Here is a 21,406-nt window from a genome sequence, read left to right as displayed (position 1 = left end):
AGTACAGTAGTAGTACAGTAGTAATAGTGGTAGTAGTAGTACAGTAGTAGTACAGTAGTAATAGTGGTAGTAGTAGTACAGTAGTAGTACAGTAGTAATAGTGGTAGTAGTACAGTAGTAATAGTGATAGTAGTAGTACAGTAGTAGTACAGTAGTAATAGTGGTAGTAGTAGTACAGTAGTAGTACAGTAGTAGTACAGTAGTAATAGTGGTAGTAGTAGTACAGTAGTAGTACAGTAGTAATAGTGGTAGTAGTAGTACAGTAGTAGTAGTACAGTAGTAGTATAGTAGTAATAGTGGTAGTAGTAGTACAGTAGTAGTACAGTAGTAATAGTGGTAGTAGTAGTACAGTAGTAGTAGTACAGTAGTAATAGTGGTAGTAGTAGTACAGTAGTAGTACAGTAGTAATAGTGGTAGTAGTACAGTAGTAATAGTGATAGTAGTAGTACAGTAGTAGTACAGTAGTAATAGTGGTAGTAGTAGTACAGTAGTAATAGTGGTAGTAGTAGTACAGTAGTAGTACAGTAGTAATAGTGGTAGTAGTAGTACAGTAGTAGTACAGTAGTAATAGTGGTAGTAGTAGTACAGTAGTAGTAGTAGTAGTACAGTAGTAGTAGTAGTAGTAGTACAGTAGTAGTAGTAGTAGTACAGTAGTAGTACAGTAGTAGTAGTGGTAGTAGTAGTACAGTAGTAGTAGTGGTAGTAGTAGTACAGTAGTAGTACAGTAGTAGTACAGTAGTAGTAGTAGTAGTAGTACAGTAGTAGTAGTAGTAGTAGTACAGTAGTAGTACAGTAGTAGTAGTGGTAGTAGTAGTACAGTAGTAGTACAGTAGTAATAGTGGTAGTAGTAGTACAGTAGTAGTAGTAGTAGTAGTAGTAGTACAGTAGTAGTACAGTAGTAGTAGTGGTGGTGATGTGAACTGAAGCTGCTTGGTTTTGGCTGCAGGCTACCTCTACTCCAGTGAAGCCCGGCGAGGGTAAAGAGGAGGAGAAGGAGCGAGCGAAGCCGAAGGAGACGTTGTCGTCCAGTTTACTGGAGAACTGGAGTAAGGGCGAGGGTCTGGGCTATGAGGGCATGGGTCTAAGCATTGGCCTGCGCGGCGCCATCCGCCTGCCTTCATTTAAGGTACGGTTCTGCCAGATCCAGCTCCGGTGCTGAGGATGCTGAAGTGTTTAGTAGATGTTTAACTGATGATGCTGTTCTCAGGTGAAGCGGAAAGAGCCCCCTGACCCCACCTCCACTGCGGAAAATAAACGAGCTCGGCCATCCACACCTGTAGATGATGAGCTGGAAGATGAAGGTTAGATTCAGCACATTCTCTCTCTCCTCAGACTAAGAGATCTAGAACCATGTGCTAAAGGTCTGCCGTGACGGTTCACATACTAGAGAATCACCTTTACCAGCAGTGAAGACCATACAGCTGCCTGACCGACTGCCTGACCGACTGCCTGACCGACTGGCTGCCGCACCTATGTTGTTGCTGACTGTTGAGAGAGTGTGTTGAGGGACATTAGAGTGTGTGCTGACCCTGTGTGTGTTTGTGTGTGTGTGAATTTCAGAGTCGGAGAGAACGGACTTGCCTGCAGATGGTGCCAGACTGGACAATGATAATTCTGCTGCTAAGCGACGGCACGCCAGACCGGTGGAGCTGGACAGTGAGGGAGAGGAGGAAGAAGAGGAAGAGGAGGAGACATCTGGCAGAGAAGAGTTGTCTTTGTCTGACCGGGAGGAGGAACCTGAAGGAGAGACATCAGAGAGACTGTCAACCGGGAAGGTGAGAAAACGCACCTGCGGCAGGTAACGGAACACACTGACTGAACCTGTGCAGCACACAGAAGCTCGACTGGAGCTGTGCTGGGTCAGAGTGCTGTCCGGCCTCCCGCGGCACCGGTATTACACTCGGTGGGGATCTTCGACCTCAGGATCATCACTAGCATGGATCAGTAAAGTCAGGCCCGGCAGGATCGCTGATCACTCTCATTTTTCTTTTTTCAGGAGGTAGGCGAGGAGGAGGAGGAGGATGAAGAGGAGAGCGAGGCTGAGGCTAGTTCTTCATCTGACTCGTCTGATGAAGGTAATAACTGAGGGCCTTACAGAGGGACTGATTGTACCTGGGCAGGGGGGTGGCAGGGTAAACAGGTAATCACGTCTTCTTCTGTTCAGCAGCGAGTTCTTCATCTTCCAAATCCGACTCGGACTCCTCGTCCTCCTCCTCCTCTGAAAGCTCTTCTGAGTATGACTCCAGCTCAGAGGAGGAGCGTGAGGAGGAGGAAGAGGAAGAAGAGGAGGAGGTTGCTATGGAGGTGGGCGAAGGAGAGGAAGTGCGGACATCTTCATCGTCATCTTCTTCATCCTCGTCCTCATCTGATGAGGAGGACACTGAGGTGAAAGCCCCCAGCACTCCCCCTGGGCCGCCGCTGGAGGAGGAGTGTGAGGCCGTTCGGCAGGAGGCAGAAGAGGCGGCACGGTCGGTCAGAGCGACTCTGGAGGAGTTGCGGCCGCTGTCACCTAAAGGACTGCCAGGTAAGGCTTTACTGATCAGCACTGTTCCTGTTCCAGTCACTTCCTGCTCCTCAGTTCGTCTGAAGTTATTGAGTCATTTTGTAAGTCAGTGTTTTTGGGCACAACCGATAGAATTAACGTTTTATTTCCTTTTCTGTCTCAGAGTTTGGTCACTTGAGGCATTCTGGGTCTTTATTATTAGCTTCATTCTTGATGTTCAGCAGCTCAGTTCACCATTCTGGACACGGCAGCAGCAGCAAATAATAATCATTGTAATAATATTCAGTGTTTGAAAGCTGTTCAGTGTGGGACAGTTCCGGTGAAGTTGTGCTATCTGCTCTCTCTCTCTCACCCGCAGTAGAGGAACCAGATATAGACCTGGACGTCCCAAAGGTGGAGGTGTCTCTGGAGGATGTGGGTAGTACACCGCGGCCCCCCACCCCAACGGGTTCTCTGGCTGACAGCGACTTGGACGTCCGGCCAAAGAGCCAGTCCGAAGAGGAGGTACCGCGAACCCCGGGGCGTGATGGCCCCGCACCCTCTGAGCTGGACAGCAGTACCCAAATAACATCCTCAGGTCAGTCTATTCACCTCCCTCTGCCCACCAGCAATGCCCTCCTGCCCCCTCCCCCTGACTCCTGCGGGCGGGTGCGTCTGCAAACGGACGAAGAGGTCCCGCGGACGCCGGGTCGCGACCTGCGGAAAGCTCAGAGCACAGAGACCGCCCCTGAAACGCCCGGCAGCGACGCCCCGCTCACAGGTAACAGCTTGGCTCTCAGCTTGGCTCTCAGCTCCCCTCACGTCCCTGGTAGCCCTTTCTCGTACCCCGCCCAGTCTCCGGTCCTCAGTGCGGGCATCCCGCGAACGCCGGGCAGGGACCTGACCTTTGCCCCCACTTTCCCTGACCCCGTCGCCTCCTCCATCGGCCCCCTGCACAGGAAGGCCTCGGCTGAGAGTCTGGAGGAGAAGTCTGTGTTTAAAGAGCCGGTGTTAAAAGAGGCTCCGCTCAGCGCTAACTTACCTACTACCACTGCCGCTTCCCCCCCACTCCCTGCTGTTGCTGCCGCTGCTGCTTCTCCCCAGGAGCTTCCTGCAGCTCCCCAAATCTCTCCGCCTCCTTCTGTAGAAGGTTCCGCCCCCCTGCCTCCCACTGATCAGCCTGTCCCACTCACAGAGCTTCCTGTACCCCTAGATGTTGCTCCAAGCAAGAAGAAAGCGGGACGCACCAAGGCTAAAAAGCCCACCACACCCGTAATGCCCGAAGACGCTCCTCCAGAGCCTCCGCCGGTGACTCCCTCACTCCCACCGGAGCCTCAAGTAAAAGACCTGTTTCCAGATCGTCCTGCCCAAGCGTTCGTCAGGCCGGATTCAGAGACTGAGCTCCCAGAACCACAGCTGGACGATGACGACCTCAATGGTGTTAGTCAGACGATTCTGCCGCCCAGCCCCGGAGCCCACGACGACATGCTTTTCGAACCAGTGCAGAAGACCCGCCGTCAGCGACGCAGCTGGGAGCAGCTCTTACTCTCCATGCACTCCCCTGCTGCCTCACCACAACGGCCCAGCTACCTGCCCCGTTCTGAATTCGAGGAAATGACAATCCTCTACGACATCTGGAATGATGGCATTGATGAGGAGGACATCCGCTACCTAAAGATCACCTACGACAAAATGCTGCAGCAGGACAACGGCAACGACTGGCTCAACGACACGCTCTGGGTTCATCACCCTCATATCCTTTACTACTGCACCCCCTACACTTCCTGTAGAGTATTACAGTCTGTCAGAATGAGCGTGTGGATCATATGAACATTATAGAGCATTATAGAGCGCCCCCTACACTTCCTGTAGTGTATTACAGTCTGTCAGAATGAGCGTGTGGATCATATGATCATTATAGAGCATTATAGAGCGCCTCCTACACTTCCTGTAGTGTATTACAGTCTGTCAGAATGAGCGTGTGGATCATATGATCATTATAGAGCATTATAGAGCGCCCCCTACGCTTCCTGTAGTGTATTACAGTCTGTCAGAATGAGAGTGTGGATCATATGATCATTATAGAGCATTATAGAGCGCCTCCTACACTTCCTGTAGTGTATTACAGTCTGTCAGAATGAGCGTGTGGATCATATGATCATTATAGAGCATTATAGAGCGCCTCCTACACTTCCTGTAGTGTATTACAGTCTGTCAGAATGAGAGTGTGGATTGTATGAACAACACGTCAGTGGGTAAGAACTGAGCTCTGTGTGTAAACTGGTCGGGGTTAGTAATGTGTAAACCTGTATAACTAGCTTCCTGTATGACTCCTTTTTCCATCCAGTCTGAGGAATTCTCCTGAGAAATGAGCATTTCTGGCTGCAGGACCAGGATTCAGAAATCCTGCATTAGGTCATTGTCTAATGTAGTGTAGTTGCTCCCTTAACCCCCCTGCACCCACCAGCGGGGGCAGTCTGCCTGGGATGAAGAAGAAGCGGCGTGAGGATGGGATGCGGGACCATGTGACTGGCTGTGCACGCAGCGAGGGCTACTATAAAATTGACAAGAAGGACAAGTTGAAGTACCTGAACAGCACCCGGCTGCAGTTCGACGAGCCGGACAAGGACACGCAGGTACTCCATCCATCGAACCGCTCCATCGGTCAGTACAGCTGCTGGGTTCAGTGGCACTCTGACCACTGTCCACAGCTCAAAGAGCCCATATATAACTGTGTGTGTGTGTGTGTGTGTGTGTGTCTTTTTTTTTTTTTTTTTTTTTTTTGTTCTCACAGGGGAGGAGTATTCCCGCCCAGCCACATGCCTCCACCAGAGCAGGATCAGAGCGACGGTCAGAACAGCGCCGCCTGCTGTCCTCCTTCAGCTGCGACAGCGACCTGCTGAAATTCAACCAGCTTAAAGTGAGACAGCACACATGCATGCTAACGGCTAAAGCTAATGCACCTAAATGTCCGTCTATAGATGCAGCAGTTTCTGTGTAATGAATAAGGTGGCGGATGGTTGGAGGATCACTGTTAGCTGGTGTGGTGGAGCTGCAATGCCACACTGGTGGCAGTTAGGAAAGAGGCGGGGTCTGGCTCCGCGTTTCCCTCCTTGTGCTAGAGGGGAACGGGTGGATTCATTGGCAGAACTGGGAGAAAAATTATAACAAATTTCTAAATTAAAAAACAGAATTTTGAACAGAAATTGAAATCTAAGCCCTGAAACTGAACTGATCTCCTAATGATGGACAACTGATCGTCTGTCTCTCCATTAAACCACGTTTTTAGATTCACTTTCAAAATAACATCCAGGCAAAGGCAGTCGAACACAGACTCTCAGATAAAGAAAGAGTCAAAATTGAATGAATGGATCTGGGAGAACCCGCCCCTGTGCCTGACTTAATAACTGCTGGCGGAGACAGGACGCTCTCTAAAAGGTTCTTTAGTGAAGGCTGTGGTTCTGTATAGAACTCCATAAACCATCTGACTGGTTAAAAGGTTCTTTGGATTTCTGGAGCTCCTTGTTTTGGTTCTCTGTAGCTCCAAACGGATTTGTAATGGTGTGACTCTGACTCCCCTCCCTCTGTTCCTACCTTCCTTCAGCACTCCTCCGGTTCTGTTAGGGTTCTGCTGCTGCAGAAACTCTGCAGGGTCAGGATTAATAACGTATCTGTCTGTCTGTCTAGTTCCGTAAAAAGAAGATTCGGTTCTGCAAGTCTCACATCCATGACTGGGGTCTGTTTGCCATGGAGCCGATCGCTGCTGACGAGATGGTCATCGAATACGTCGGTCAGAATATCAGACAGGTAAACACCTCACCATTCATTACACCCAGAACATCAACACGCGCAGCATCTGAAGGGTGCTCACACCTCTGCACAACATGCTGTTTTGCTTTTTTAGGTTTATTTTGATCTTACACTCTATTCCCCCGCAGTCCAGAGCAGGGCGCTCCACTGCTCCACAGCTCAATGCTGGGCGATGGCTCTAGCCAACTCAGTGTAGCTGGAAGTAGCTAAATGCATTCATTAAAAGTTATGTCCACAAACATTTGGACAAATAGTGTACTGGTGACAGTTGAAGACCACTGTTTGAGACAGAATTCAGGTGTGTGCGCGTGTGTGTGTGTGTGCAGGTAATCGCTGATATGCGAGAGAAGCGCTATGAGGAGGAGGGAATAGGGAGCAGCTACATGTTCCGTGTGGATCACGACACCATCATCGACGCCACCAAGTGCGGCAACTTCGCTCGCTTCATCAACCATAGCTGCAACGTGAGTCTCACACACCTCTCACACACACCTCACACTCTGTATACACACACTGTCCACCTGGGGCTTTATTGACTAGTTAGCTAATAATCCACTAGGGGGCACCGTGGGCTGAGCTCGGTTGAGGGTTGTTAGCAAGGTGGTCTATTGGAAATCAGAGAACCGGCTACAGCACAAACAAGCCGTACTCTTCCCAAACACTGAGGACTTCTCAAACACAGGCGTTTGTCTTTCATCAGCAGAGGGGGCCAATCCAGGTCCCGAAAGTCCCCAGGATATTGTTCCAACTGCTTGCAGAGCCGTCCAGGCAGTTGAAACTAAATCTGGGGTGGATTTGTACTTTCTGGACCTGGAAGTACAAATTTACTTCCAGGTCCAGGAAGTTCACCAGACTGAGAGATTGTTGCATGGAAGTTTGGATATCCATACTCTGCTAAAATTCTGATAGTGGTGGGTGGTGTTCGGTGGTCACTGGGGGGTCGGAGATAAACTCTACTGCAGTGCAGACCTTCTACCTCAGAACAGCTCTTCGTTTATAGGGAGGTGATTTACTGACATCTAGTGGAAAGAACAAGAACTGCAGGATTTAGTGATATCGATGGATGAACTGGATATCTGTTCATAATATTTTATAATAATATTTTAGCTTCTTTCCATCAGACTAAGCTTGGACTTGGTCCTCAGTAAGACTTTAGGTTTAGGTGTAGATTTAGGTGTAGGTTAAGTTTCAGGTTAGTAGTGATTGGTTTAGTGGTTGGGTTTGGGGGGTTAGTGGGGTTTGGTTGGGTTTACTGTCCTGTAATACAGAAATCAGTGACTATAATAGCACTGTGTGTGTGTGTGTGTGTGTGTGTGTGTGTGTGTGTGTGTGTGTGTCACAGCCGAACTGCTACGCCAAGGTAATCACTGTGGAGTCGCAGAAGAAGATTGTCATCTACTCCCGTCAGCCCATCAACGTTAATGAGGAGATCACGTACGACTACAAGTTCCCCATCGAGGACGAGAAGATTCCGTGTCTGTGCGGAGCCGAGAACTGCCGGGGAACGCTGAACTAGCCCGGAGGAACGGACGGCGTGGCCACAGCGCCTGGACACTGGCACTGGCACGCAGACGGCAGAGCAAGGGGTGGAGCGCCCCCTGCCTGCTGGATGGAGCAGCTCAGTGTGTCGGGCTTTTATAAACCCGTCTGATGATTGTTTACGATTTACAGGTGCTCTATCAACCTCGCTCTTTCTCTACCACTCTCCCGCTCCGCTTTCGATGGAGGAAGAAAAAGACACCCCGTGCCCCTTAGCCCACGCCCCCTAGCCCACGCCCTGTGCCCCCTAGCCCACGCCCTGTGCCCCCTTGCCCACGCCCCGTGCCCTTGGACTGTAGCATTGGGGTTTCTGGATTATTGGACCTCTATTTTTCTTTTCTCTCTCTCTAAACGCACAAAAAGGCCAGCTGCTGCACACACAGGGAGAAACAGGGTTTGGGCTGCGTGTCCCACCGCCATCTTGTTTCTTCTTTATTAAGTGTTTGTGGTGGGGGTGTCGTTGGTGGGGGTGATTTCGGTGGTTTTTGCTCTAGTCAGCTCTTTTTTTTTCCTTCTTACAGTTTTTATGTTTGTCTGAAAAGATGGTTTTCTCACCCAGTAGAAACACACCTGCGTTTCCCTCTAATCGAACCCGACCTGTCCGTACACTACTCTGTATTTGGGGCTTGTGTGCAGCGCCCTCTGCAGGCTACATGCTGTAAATGTATCCTTTAGCTTAAGATGTGTGTTTCGGAGAGCCGTATCCTGGAAAACGGGACTTCGGGAGTTTGTAGTCCCGCTGGGAGTCCCCTTGGTAGCCCCGCTCGTAGCCCCGCTCAGAACCCAGCTGTGAAAACCCAGCTGTCATTTACATATCTCCACCCAGTCAGCCTACAGCAGTCTCTGCTCATTTGCATGAATCAGTGTTAAAGGTACAGTAGCAGACTGTGTGTGTGTGTGTGTGTGTGTGTGTGTGTGTGTGTGAGAGAGAGAGAGAGAGAGGAATCAGCCCACAGAGATATTGCCTCTTTAAAGCAGGCAGGATTTAACCTGATTATGAAGCCGGGTCAGAGTGTTCTGATTGGAGAACAGTATGTGTCTCTCAGAATTCCTGCTTAGTGGAATAACCTGAACGCCGACCAAACAGCACCTTCATCACCCAGTAAAACCAGTCCATCTAGACTGGGAGGGAGTTTAGGAAATTCTCCAGTGTTGATCCTCCCTCTCCCTTAGACCTGCTCTACCTTCAGCCTCCTAAAGCGCAGTATTCCCTGCACCTGAGGTCCGGCTCCATCTGGAGCCGTTTTGTGGTGCTGTATTAGTTCTGATGGAGCGCTTTGACCATGTGATGTCTCGCTGCTGCGGGATCAGGTTCAGGTCTGGAAAGTGAAAATCCGCCCCAGGATTTTCTTCCAACCTGGGCAGCTCTGCTGTGGCTTAGCAGCCGGAACAGAATCCTGGGGTGGAATTTCACTTTCTGGACCGAACTTCCATGTGTAGATCTGGGCTTCATGCTGATTTGCACATTATTGACTTGCTCGTGCTCCGCCCACAGAATCCCGTTTGACCTCTGTAGTTCAGCATTGTGCCCATATAAGGAGGTGTAAGCACTTTCCCTGCTGGTTACCTTTAGTATTACTGTATCTGAGCTCATCCGAGCAGCCAATAGCGTTAATTCCAGCTGACGGAGCAACCAATTACACAGTGCCAAACATTTGCATTTAAAGTACATTTGCATAGGTTAAAGTAAGGTGTGTGTGTGTGTGTGTGTGTGTGTGTGTGAGTCATATTCCTGCAAGTGTTTAACACCCCCCCCCCCCCCACACACACACACACACACACACACACACACGCACGCACAGGAACAATGTGGCTAATGGAAGTAAGGCAATTGAAAACCCCACCAGTAGAATAGTGCTAACTGTCCTTCCAGTACTGCTACATTAGCTTTAGCTAACAGCTGGCCGCTAAATGAGGGATCTTTTTGTTCTGTTTTCCTGAACTGCCGCTGTCCCTGCCGCTGTCCCTGCCGCTGTCCCTGCCGCTGTCCCTGCCGCTGTCCCTGTCCCTGCCGGCGTTTCCTCTTACTGCTGTTTTGGTGGTTTAGTTTGAACACTAGAGGCTTGTTGTATTTTCTACTCCACCAGGCCACTCCCCACCCTAACCCCCCCCAACCCCCCAATCACCCACCCACCTCTACTGCTACGCACTGCAGGGGCGGAGCCTTTTCTTTCAGAGGGGGTTTGTATTGTACAGGATGGGCTGGTTTGTACGGAGGAACGGGGCTTTTTATCAGCACAGGGAGTTCTGGGGACGATGCATCTTCTTTTCTTTAGTTTTTTTTAAGAAGCAGAAATTTGAGTATCTGATATTTTTCAGGGATCCTTAAAGATGTAAAAAAGGGGTAAAAGTCTAAATCTATAGATAATTCTGTAACAGTGATGCATCTTGTATATAAAAGTGATCTGTTCTCCCTTTATAAAGATTGTTTCTTGTAGAAACGTCTTTTTGTCTTCTGCCCGATTTCCTTTGAAAACTAATGTGTAAATACGCAAACTGTGAATATATAAATATATATATATATATATTTTTTGTTCCCGAGGATTTGCTACGGATTGGCAGCTCAGAGAGGTGTGTAGAGTGAGGAGCTGGGGGCAGTATTTCAGCTTGTGTCAAGCTTTATTTTTTATTTTCTGTTGTAAAATTCTATGAAGACTTGTTTGCAGTGTGTGTGTGTGTGTGTGTGCGCGCGTGTGTGTGTGTGTGTGTGTGTGTGTGTGTGTGTGTGTGTGTGTGTGGGGGCGGGGGGGTTCCGATGCAGAATCGGCGAGGGGAGCCACTGGCTTTCCGAGTCTATTTATTACCACAAATGTAAAAGGAGATCATGGGGAAAAATAAAGGATTTTTTTGAGATCTGTGTCCTGAGAGGGTTTCTGTTCAGTCCTCACAGTCAGGGGCCCAGGCTTTGGGCCCAGGCTTTAGGACCAGGCTTTGGGCCCAGGCTTTGGGCCCAGGCTTTGGGCCCAGGCTTTGGGCCCAGGCTTTAGGACCAGGCTTTAGGACCAGGCTTTGGGCCCAGGCTTTGGGCCCAGGCTTTAGGACCAGGCTTGTGTTCTAGGTGGTGAAGAGCATCAACCACTTCCCTCAGCTGCACATGTTCACGTGAGTGTGTGAGTGCTGGCTGTACCAGGGAGTGATCTGCCCTAGTGGAGGCTGACACGCATACACACACACATACACACACTCTCTCTCTCATATATATATATGTATGTATGTATGTGTGTATGTATACTGATAAGTCTGATTCAGGACAGTGTGAGATCAGACAGACACGGTCAGCAGGTCAGTAAATGAATGTTTATTGTGTAGTGCTGCAGGAGTACAGGAGCACATGTGGGGGCGCCACTGAGCAGCTCCACAGGGAATTACTACACTAGACTAATCAACAGAAATCCCACCAAACCAGAACATCTGATTCCAAATCAGCAGTTTTCATTTTGAACCACTGAAACCTGCTCTGCTCACCGCCAGTCAGTCCAGACTAGTCCTGAACTACTGCAGTCTAAACCCCAGCTCCAGTCTCCTGAAGAACATCAGCTCCACCCACAGAGACGGAGATTATAATTAACAGTTCTTATCTTCTCTGAACGTCTAAAACTCTCGAGGTCTAGAGGGATTATCTTGTGGACTTGTGTGTGTGGTGTGTGTGGTGTGTGTGTGGTGTGTGTGGTGTGTGTGTGTGGTGTCTGAATTCACGTGTGTTTTTACAGAAGAGTAAACACCCGCTGACGAGGGGGCGGGTCTACTCCAGTCACAGCCCCTCCCTCCTCTGAGAGCTGGTCAGCTGTCCACGCTGAGGGCAGGTCTGAGTGCAGTGAGGAGGAGGAGGAGGAGGGCGAGGCTGAGGGTGAGTGTGCTGGTGGTCCGCTGGGGGGCACCGGAGAGCAGGCGGGCGTGTCTGGAGGCGTAGACGGCACTGTAGGTGGGGTGGATGTGTCTGAAGTTGTTTTGCAGGAGAGCCGCGTGCTGCGCCCCCTCCTGGGTGGAGTAGATCCCACTGATAAACGGCTCAAACTGAGGAAGACAAACAGTGATGAAGATCGCCCTGACCTCACACTCGCCTCACCTGACCAGCAGAGTGGAACCGAGCCCTGCGGTGCTGCAGTGTCATTTACAGCTGCCTCACCGGACCAGTCTGGTGAAGCTAGGCGAGCGCTGTGAGCGCCCCCTGCTGTTTGAGGTAAAACCCTGGTTAATGGTGAAGTGGAGGTGATGCGTGCCGTCCAGCGCAGCGCTGAAGAGTCCGGATCACAGCATGAAGTGAAAACTGAATCCAAATCGTTATGAAAGTGTTTCTGTTTTTAATCCAACAAAACTTTCAGAATTTAGAAAGGAATACTACTCAACCTCACCAGCAGAGGGCACAGCTCTGCACTTCGAACTCCCACTGCTTGCTCTGTGTGTGTGTGTGTATATGTGTGTGTGTGTGTGTGTGTGTTTTTTACCTGCTCCCAGGAGATGGTGATGGGCACCTCGTACACGGTCCAGAGGACGGCCTGTGAGCAGGGGGGTGTAGTCAGGCTGCCATGGTAACGGTAATACTGAGAGAGGTTGGCCTGGGGCAGCAGGGTCACCAGGGGGAACGGCCTGATGGACTTCTCCTGACCTAGAGGAGGATCCGTTCATAAACAGGTATGAGGTCTGAGCTGTTTACTGAAGCACCTCCTCATCTGACTCCTCATCTGACTCCTCATCTGACTCCTCATCTGACTCCTCATCTGACTCCACAAATACAGTAGACACTAATACTGTATACTGTACTATAATCTATAATCCTTTATATATTATTATTACTATTATGTAATAGTAGTATATATACAAAATATATATATATATATATAGATATATAATTCTTTATACTATTGATACTTTATACACACAACTATCTACACTACACTATTGTACACCAGTATAACTTTATACTATACTACAGTATTATGCTTCACACTGTACTTTATTCTCACACCAAGCACTAAAGCTCGTTTGATGGAAGTGTGGAAGCGAACCTCTGTACGTGATGAAGGGCAGGGCACTGGAGATGGGCTGGAAGTTCTCGTTGTCCATGTAGACGAGCTGCAGAGTGGAGAGAGGCGTGAGTGGACGCGGCCGACTGTGAAACACAGACTCAGCAGACGAAGAGTTTATTTACATCGATAAAGACGGCGAGCGCTGCCAGGCCGGTGGGGTCATCCAGAGCAGCGGTCAGGTTCGGGTGGGAGGACTTAACGCTGACGATGTGCATCTGTAAGAGGACGGTCCACACTTACACACACAAATAAGCCTCACCTCTTGTATGATAGGTACAGACTGTTCGCTCCCCACCTCTGTAAACGGACACTGCCTGTTAGCTTGTTAGCCAGTGCTAATTGGTGGGGTATGAGTGTCTGGGGGAACCTGATATTTGGTAAACTAGCACTTTCATTTGTCCAGCTGATGAGTGTGAACTCTAGCTAGTGTGTGTGTTAGTGTCTCAGACCTCCATGGGAAAGCGCTGCTGGAGGAGTGTGTGTTCGGACCCGTTGGTGGACGCGCTGCCCCAGTGGAAATGCAGCTGAACGGTCCGATACAATCCAGGAAGACCACCGCCACTCACTGACAAACCACCACCTACCTCCAACACCACTACACACACACACACACACACACACACACACACACACACACACACACACTCACCTGTGTTAAAAAGAAACTCTCCATACAACACAGCTACAGCCCATAATTTATCTCCTATCCAAACCCACCAGTGCAGCTACACGAGTCTTCTGAGTTTTATATGGAACGATGATGATGATGATGATGATGATGATGATGATGATGAGGGTAAAATAGTGAATAGAGAATCTGAACTAATGCAGTTCTCTTTAGGGACTACTTTCTGTAGCCGCACTACACCCTGCAGCATGTATCCCTCCACCATTTTAATGATCTGGTTCTAAAAGCAGGTTCTAGAGCCGAACTCTTCTCAGAACTCTGGTAGAACCGTGTCTCAGGCATCAGGCAGCGTCTTCATCACCATTAGGTGAAGAACTTTCTGTGAGGAGCTTTTATTAGAGCTTCAGACGTCTGCTTCCCTTCACCTCCACTGTAGAACCACAGCTCTGACTGGAGGAGGTTATCTAGAACCTCCACTGTAGAACTCCAGCTCTGACTGGGGGAGCTTATCTAGAACCTCCACTGTAGAACAGCTCTGACTGGGGAGCTTATCTAGAACCTCCACTGTAGAACTCCAGCTCTGACTGGAGGAGCTTATCTAGAACCTCCACTGTAGAACAGCTCTGACTGGGGAGCTTATCTAGAACCTCCACTGTAGAACTCCAGCTCTGACTGGGGGAGCTTATCTAGAACCTCCACTGTAGAACAGCTCTGACTGGGGGAGCTTATCTAGAACCTCCACTGTAGAACTCCAGCTCTGACTGGAGGAGCTTATCTAGAACCTCCACTGTAGAACAGCTCTGACTGGGGAGCTTATCTAGAACCTCCACTGTAGAACTCCAGCTCTGACTGGGGGAGCTTATCTAGAACCTCCACTGTAGAACAGCTCTGACTGGGGGAGCTTATCTAGAACCTCCACTGTAGAACAGCTCTGACTGGGGGAGGTTCCAATTACAGATAAATTTGGAAAAGCTACAAACTTACATTTGCACACAATTAATGCTCAAAACTGAACTGTTCAGAAACACACCACACACACACACACACACACACACGACTATGGAGTGTAAACTGACCTGAGTGACCCTGGTTGACCAGTCTCCACTGGCCTGTAGGGGTGCTGTTGAAGCCGGAGAGCTGCAGGGCATCCAGTGCGATGTCTCTGACATGCTGCTGGCTGAGGTCTATCGGAGAGTGATGGGCGTCCAGCAGGGGGTGACATGATGGGAAGACATCCCCCCACGTGTACGGATCTACACACACACACACACACACACACACACACACACACTTTAGTTTTCACTCTTACCTTTTATCTGGCCCAGCTCAGACTCTGTGTCTCTGAGGGTAAATAAGTCTCTACATTTGAACACACACTGTTTATTTACTGAATTGAACAGATTGACAATAATAAAGAGTAAACGTGTTGGGATCTGAGGAAATGTGGTTCTTTTTTATGAAGTTATTTACATTTTGAACATCCAGCTTCACTAATCTGAAGAAATTTTCGGTACCCCTCGGTTAATGAAAAAAAAAACCCACAATGGTCACAGAAATGACCTGAATCTGACAAAAGTAATAATAAATAAAAATTCTATGAAAATGAAAATCCAACATTGATTTTGAACCAAAAATGATGGAACCCCTGAAAATAATGTGACCAAAGGGACATGTTAAATCAAGGTGTGTCCACTAATTAGCATCACAGGTGTCTATAATCTTGTAATCAGTCAGTGGGCCTATATATAGGGCTACAGGGAGTCACTGTGCTGTTTGGTGACATGGTGTGTACCACACTCAACATGGACCAGAGGAAGAGAAGGAAAGAGTCTCCGGAGATTAGAAAGAAAATTATAGACAAGCATGTTAAAGATAAAGGTTATAAGACCATCTCCAAGCAGCTTGATGTTCCTGTGACTACAGCTGCACATATTATTCAGACATTTAAGACCTATGGGACTGTAGCCAACCTCCCTGGACGTGGCTGCAGGTGGAAAACTGATGACAAATCAAAGAGACGGATAATACGAATGGTAACAAAAGAGCCCAGAAAAACTTCTAAAGAGATTAAAGGTGAACTTCAAGCTCAAGGAACATCAGTGTCAGATCGCACCATCCGTCGTTGTTTGAGCCAAAGTGGACTTCATGGGAGACGACCAAGGAGGAAACCATTGTTGAAAACAAATCATAAAAAAGTGAGACTGGAATTTGCTAAACTACATGTTGACAAGCCCCAAAGCTTTTGAGAGAATGTCCTATGGACAGATGAACACTGTCCCTACTGTGAAACATGGAGGAGGCTCTGTGATGTTCTGGGGCTGCTTTGCTGCATCTGGCACAGGGTGTCTTGAATCTGTGCAGGGTTCAATGAAATCTCAAGACTATCAAGGGATTCTAGAGAGAAATGTGCTGCCCAGTGTCAGAAAGCTTGGTCTCAGTCGCAAGTCATGGGTCTTACAGCAGGATAATGACCACAGCTAAAAACACCCAAGAATGGCTAAAATTGGACTATTCTGAAGTGGTCTTCTATGAGCCCTGACCTAAATCCTATTGAGCGTCTTTGGAAGGAGCTGAAACATGCCGTCTGGAAAAGGCTCCCTTCAAACCTGAGATAAGTGGAGCAGTTTGCTCATGAGGAGTGGGCCAAAATACCTGCTGAGAGGTGCAGAAGTCTCACTGACAGTTACAGGAATCGATTGATTGCAGTGATTGCCTCAAAAGGTATTTTAATATAAAATATTAAGTTAAGGGTACCATCATTTCTGTCCAGGCCTGTTTCATGAGTTTATTGTTTTTTATAATTCTGTTGAAGCAATGGTTCAAAATTAATGTCGTATTTTCATTTGTTCATTTTCATTTATTATTACTTTTGTCAGATTCAAGTTATTTCTATGACCATTGTGGGTTTTTTCTTACCGAGGGGTACCAACAATTTTGTCCACATGTGTATTTGTTGTAGAGCTTTCCCACATAAAGCAGCTCAAAAGTTTAAAGTTCTTCACAAAAAGTTACAAGCAGAAAACATAAAAAGTTCATACTGACCACACTGACGGTCATCATAACAGAAATCTGAGAAACCAGACAGAAATGAATCATTAACAGTAAACACAGACTGACCATTACACACTTCAGCACCTGACTCATACTGGATACTGAATAATTCATACTGAATAGTGAACAATTCATACTGGATACTGAATAATTCATACTGGATACTGAATAATTCATACTGAATAGTGAACATTTCATACTGGATACTGAATAATTCATACTGGATACTGAATAATTCATACTGAATAGTGAACATTTCATACTGGATACTGAATAATTCATACTGGATACTGAATAATTCATACTGAATAGTGAACAATTCATACTGGATACTGAATAATTCATAATGAATACTGAATAATTCATACTGAATAGTGAACAATTCATACTGGATACTGAATAATTCATACTGAATACTGAATAATTCATACTGAATAGTGAATCATTCATAGTGGACAGTGAATAAATTACAGTAGCTCTGGTGAAGGAAACAGTAATAAATCAATAGCAGTAGAATTGAGGAGAACAGGAGGAGCAGCGAGTAACTCACCAGTGTCCATGAGAGAGAGAGAGCCCAGGGCCTGGAGCAGGAGCAGGAGCATGCTCCCGGTGTTCTTCCCTCAGCGTAACTGACCCCTCTGCAGCGACCCAGCTGGGTTTAAATAACACTCCTGACCCCTGCAGGACGTCCGGCACGGCCACCTTCTCCAGCTGAGCTCATCACCCAGCACAAGTGGCATTTGTAACCACTGAGACAAAGACTGACACGTGAACAGTGACCATCAGTGTGTGTTTGTGTGTGTTTTATAGTGAGGAGGCAAAGAGCAATTCAGTAGGAAAAATAATGATCTCTTATTCAGAATCCACTATGAATTATTCTGTATCTGCCATCATTTGTTCAGTATCCACTACGAATAATTCAGTATCCACTACGAATAATTCAGTATCTACTATGAATTATTCGGTATGTACTATGAAGTATTTAGTATCCGCTATGGATTATTCAGTATCCATTATGAATTATTTAGTATCTGCCATCAGTTGTTCAGTATCCGCTATGACTTATTCAGTATTCAATATGAATTATTCAGTATTCACTATGACTATGACTTTTACGTTTACAAATTATTCCGAATCCACTATGAATTACTATGAATCTATCATAAGAATCGCTTCTCTGCCTTTTGGCTAAGATCAAGTGTAGTATCTGTTCTTATCAGTTTAATATCTGATACGTCCTCTATATGAGGACTATATATTAAATAGATTTTTGAACCCGGGAGTCGGAAGAGGAGCTTGCTCCTTCCGTTCCACGCTTTTCTGAGTACTCCAAGATGGTGCCGCGGAGGTGGAAGCCTGTTGCAGCAGCTCCTGCTCACTTCTGAGGTTTTCGATTCAGTGATTCAGAATCCGCTATGAACTATTCAGTATCTATGAACTATTCAGTATCTATGAACTATTCAGTATCTATGAATTATTCAGTATCTGCCATCAGCTGTTCAGTATCTACTATAAACTATTCAGTATTTGCTATAATTTACTCAGTGTCCGCTATGAACTATTCAGCATCCGCTATGAATTACAGTATTAATGGGAGGAATGTGTTTAAGCTAAATGCTTCTATTCAAACTAGTTAATTTGTTTGTAATCCTGATCTCTCTGGACTGTGTGTGTGTGTGTGTGTGTGTGTGTGTGTGTGTTGGGGGGGGGGGTTCCCCCCTCTGACTCATACTGTGGTTCAGGTGGATGGATTTCCCTGTGCTCAGTGACGGGTTTCCGGAGCTTCTTAAGCTCCGAGAGCTGAGCTGTAATCTAACCTGTTGGATTTAATCAGCATCCGGAAACTGACCCTATCCCAGCAGAAGCGGACACAGAGTGACCATTCAGGACCAGAGACCCTGATCCATCTGCGGCGGCTCCTGACTTTTAGACCTTTCAAAATTCCCAGTGGGGAATCCAGCATCAATAACATAACCTGAAATAACCTGGATTTAAAGGTCAACACATTCACTCTCACTCTCACTCACACATTCACTCTCACTCACACATTCACTCTCACTCTCACTCACACATTCACTCTCACTCACACATTCACTCACACTAACACTAACACATGCACTCACACATTCACTCTCACTCACATATGCACTCACACTAACACATTCACTCTCACTCACATATGCACTCACACTAACACATTCACTCTCACTCACACTAACACATTCACTCTCACTCACACTAACACATTCACTCTCACTCACACATGCACTCACACTAACACATTCACTCTCACTCACATATGCACTCTCACTAACACATTCACTCACACATACACTCACACTAACACATTCACTCACACATGCACTCACACATTCACTCTCACTCACACATGCACTCACACATTCACTCTCACTCACACATGCACTCTCACATGCACTCACACATTCACTCACACATTCACTCTCACATGCACTCACACTAACACATTCACTCACACATTCACTCTCACTCACACATGCACTCACACATTCACTCTCACTAACACATTCACTCTCACATGCACTCACACTAACACATTCACTCACACATTCACTCTCACGTGCACTCACACTAACACATTCACTCTCACATGCACTCACACTAACACATTCACTCTCACATGCACTCACACTAACACATTCACTCTCACTCACACATTCACTCTCACATGCACTCTCACATTCACTCTCATACATGCACTCACACTAACATTCACTCACACATTCACTCTCACTCACACATGCACTCACACATTCATTCTCACTAACACATTCACTCTCACATGCACTCACTAACACATTCACTCTCACGTGCACTCACACTAACACATTCACTCTCACATGCACTCACACTAACACATTCACTCTCACATGCACTCACACTAACACATTCACTCTCACTCACACATGCACTCACACTAACACATTCACTCTCACTCACACTCACACATTCACTCTCACACATTCACTCTCACTCACACTAACACATTCACTCTCACTCACACATGCACTCACACTAACACATGCACTCACACTCACACATGCACTCACACTCACATTCACTCTCTCACACTAACACATTCACTCTCACACACACATTCACTCTCACTCACACATGCACTCACACTCACACATTCACTCTCACTCACACTAACACATTCACTCAAACTAACACATGCACTCACATTAACACATTCACTCACACATGCACTCACACTAACACATTCACTCTCACTCACACATGCACTCACACTAACACATTCACTCTCACTCAAACTAACACATGCACTCACACTAACACATTCACTCACACATGCACTCACACTAACACATTCACTCTCACTCACACATTCACTCTCTCACACATGCACTCACACTAACACATTCACTCTCACTCACACTAACACATTCACTCAAACTAACACATGCACTCACATTAACACATTCACTCACACATGCACTCACACTAACACATTCACTCTCACTCACACATGCACTCACACTAACACATTCACTCTCACTCAAACTAACACATGCACTCACACTAACACATTCACTCTCACTAACACATGCACTCACACTCACACATTCACTCTCACTCACACATGCACTCACACACTAACACATTCACTCACACATTCACTCTCACTCACACATGCACTCACACACTAACACATTCACTCACACATTCACTCTCACTCACACATGCACTCACACATTCACTCTCACTCACACATGCACTCACACTAACACATTCACTCACACATTCACTCTCACTCACACATGCACTCACACTAACACATTCACTCACACATTCACTCTCACTCACACATGCACTCACACTAACACATTCACTCACACATTCACTCTCACTAACACATTCACTCACACTAACACATTCACTCACACTAACACATTCACTCACACATTCACTCTCACTCACACATGCACTCACATTAACACATTCACTCTCACATGCACTCACACTAACACATTCACTCTCACTCACACATGCACTCTCACATGCACTCACATTAACACATTCACTCACACATTCACTCTCACACTAACACATTCACTCTCACTCACACATGCACTCACACTAACACATTCACTCTCTCACACATGCACTCACACATGCACTCACACTAACACATTCACTCTCACACTAACACATTCACTCTCACATGCACTCACACTCACACATTCACTCTCACTCACACATGCACTCACACTAACACATTCACTCTCACATGCACTCACACTAACACATTCACTCACACATTCACTCACACTAACATTCACTCACACATTCACTCTCACATGCACTCACACTAACACATTCACTCACACATTCACTCACACTAACATTCACTCACACATTCACTCTCACATGCACTCACACTAACACATTCACTCACACATTCACTCACACTAACACATTCACTCACACATGCACTCACACTAACACATTCACTCACATTCACTCTCACTCACACATGCACTCACACTAACACATTCACTCTCACTCACACATGCACTCACACTAACATTCACTCACACATTCACTCTCACATGCACTCACACTAACACATTCACTCTCACTCACACATGCACTCACACTAACACATTCACTCACATTCACTCTCACTCACACATGCACTCACATTAACACATTCACTCTCACTCACACATGCACTCACACTAACACATTCACTCACATTCACTCTCACTCACACATGCACTCACATTAACACATTCACTCACTCACACATGCACTCACACTAACACATTCACTCTCACTCACACATGCACCCACACTCACACACTC

General features: G+C 47.0%; 2 protein-coding genes and 1 pseudogene across 4 annotated transcripts in view; 2 read left to right on the top strand and 1 right to left on the bottom strand.

The window, feature by feature from the left end:
* The window catches only part of setd1ba (SET domain containing 1B, histone lysine methyltransferase a), a 22,093-nt gene extending 11,411 nt beyond the window's left edge, over positions 1-10,682 (top strand). Inside the window, exons 9-20 of one of the 3 annotated variants that reach the window (XM_072658237.1) lie at positions 947-1,126; positions 1,208-1,301; positions 1,561-1,775; positions 1,997-2,075; positions 2,165-2,524; positions 2,862-3,080; positions 3,696-4,235; positions 4,943-5,118; positions 5,277-5,402; positions 6,170-6,289; positions 6,619-6,756; positions 7,635-10,682. In XM_072658237.1, the coding sequence (XP_072514338.1) occupies positions 947-1,126; positions 1,208-1,301; positions 1,561-1,775; positions 1,997-2,075; positions 2,165-2,524; positions 2,862-3,080; positions 3,696-4,235; positions 4,943-5,118; positions 5,277-5,402; positions 6,170-6,289; positions 6,619-6,756; positions 7,635-7,808 (2,421 nt within the window). In that variant the 3' untranslated portion in view covers positions 7,809-10,682. Of the gene's footprint in view, positions 1-946; positions 1,127-1,207; positions 1,302-1,560; positions 1,776-1,996; positions 2,076-2,164; positions 2,525-2,861; positions 4,236-4,942; positions 5,119-5,276; positions 5,403-6,169; positions 6,290-6,618; positions 6,757-7,634 lie in introns of all 3 variants that reach the window. The other 2 variants (XM_072658236.1, XM_072658235.1) reach the window with 2 other exon arrangements.
* A 438-nt stretch (positions 10,683-11,120) lies between these two features.
* Positions 11,121-17,150, bottom strand: car15 (carbonic anhydrase 15). Its single transcript, XM_072658743.1, has 8 exons — positions 17,088-17,150; positions 16,529-16,555; positions 14,563-14,739; positions 13,308-13,453; positions 12,981-13,073; positions 12,838-12,904; positions 12,277-12,437; positions 11,121-11,845 (listed from the first exon to the last, which is right to left on the bottom strand). The coding sequence occupies exons 1-8, from the start codon at positions 17,137-17,139 to the stop codon at positions 11,612-11,614; spliced, it is 957 nt and encodes a 318-aa protein (XP_072514844.1). The 5' UTR covers positions 17,140-17,150; the 3' UTR covers positions 11,121-11,611.
* A 555-nt stretch (positions 17,151-17,705) lies between these two features.
* LOC140537345 (U2 spliceosomal RNA) lies at positions 17,706-17,870 on the top strand (annotated as a pseudogene).
* The last annotated feature ends 3,536 nt before the right edge of the window (positions 17,871-21,406 follow it).

This window comes from Salminus brasiliensis, chromosome 16 (genome assembly GCF_030463535.1).
Source record: "Salminus brasiliensis chromosome 16, fSalBra1.hap2, whole genome shotgun sequence".
Classification (NCBI taxonomy): domain Eukaryota; kingdom Metazoa; phylum Chordata; class Actinopteri; order Characiformes; family Bryconidae; genus Salminus; species Salminus brasiliensis.
The sequence above is the reverse complement of the archived record's forward strand: the minus strand, read 5'-3'. Positions and strand labels throughout refer to the sequence as shown.

Excerpts from the sequence above, each read along its gene's own strand:
- car15 (XM_072658743.1), bottom strand. The coding sequence starts at position 17,139 with ATGCTCCTGCTCCTGCTCCAGGCCCTGGGCTCTCTCTCTCTCATGGAC. Across the intron at positions 14,740-16,528 it reads TTATGATGACCGTCAGTGTG|ATCCGTACACGTGGGGGGAT; the intron begins GTCAGTATGAAC and ends GTGTGTGTGTAG. Across the intron at positions 13,074-13,307 it reads AGCAGCGCTTTCCCATGGAG|ATGCACATCGTCAGCGTTAA; the intron begins GTCTGAGACACT and ends GTCCTCTTACAG.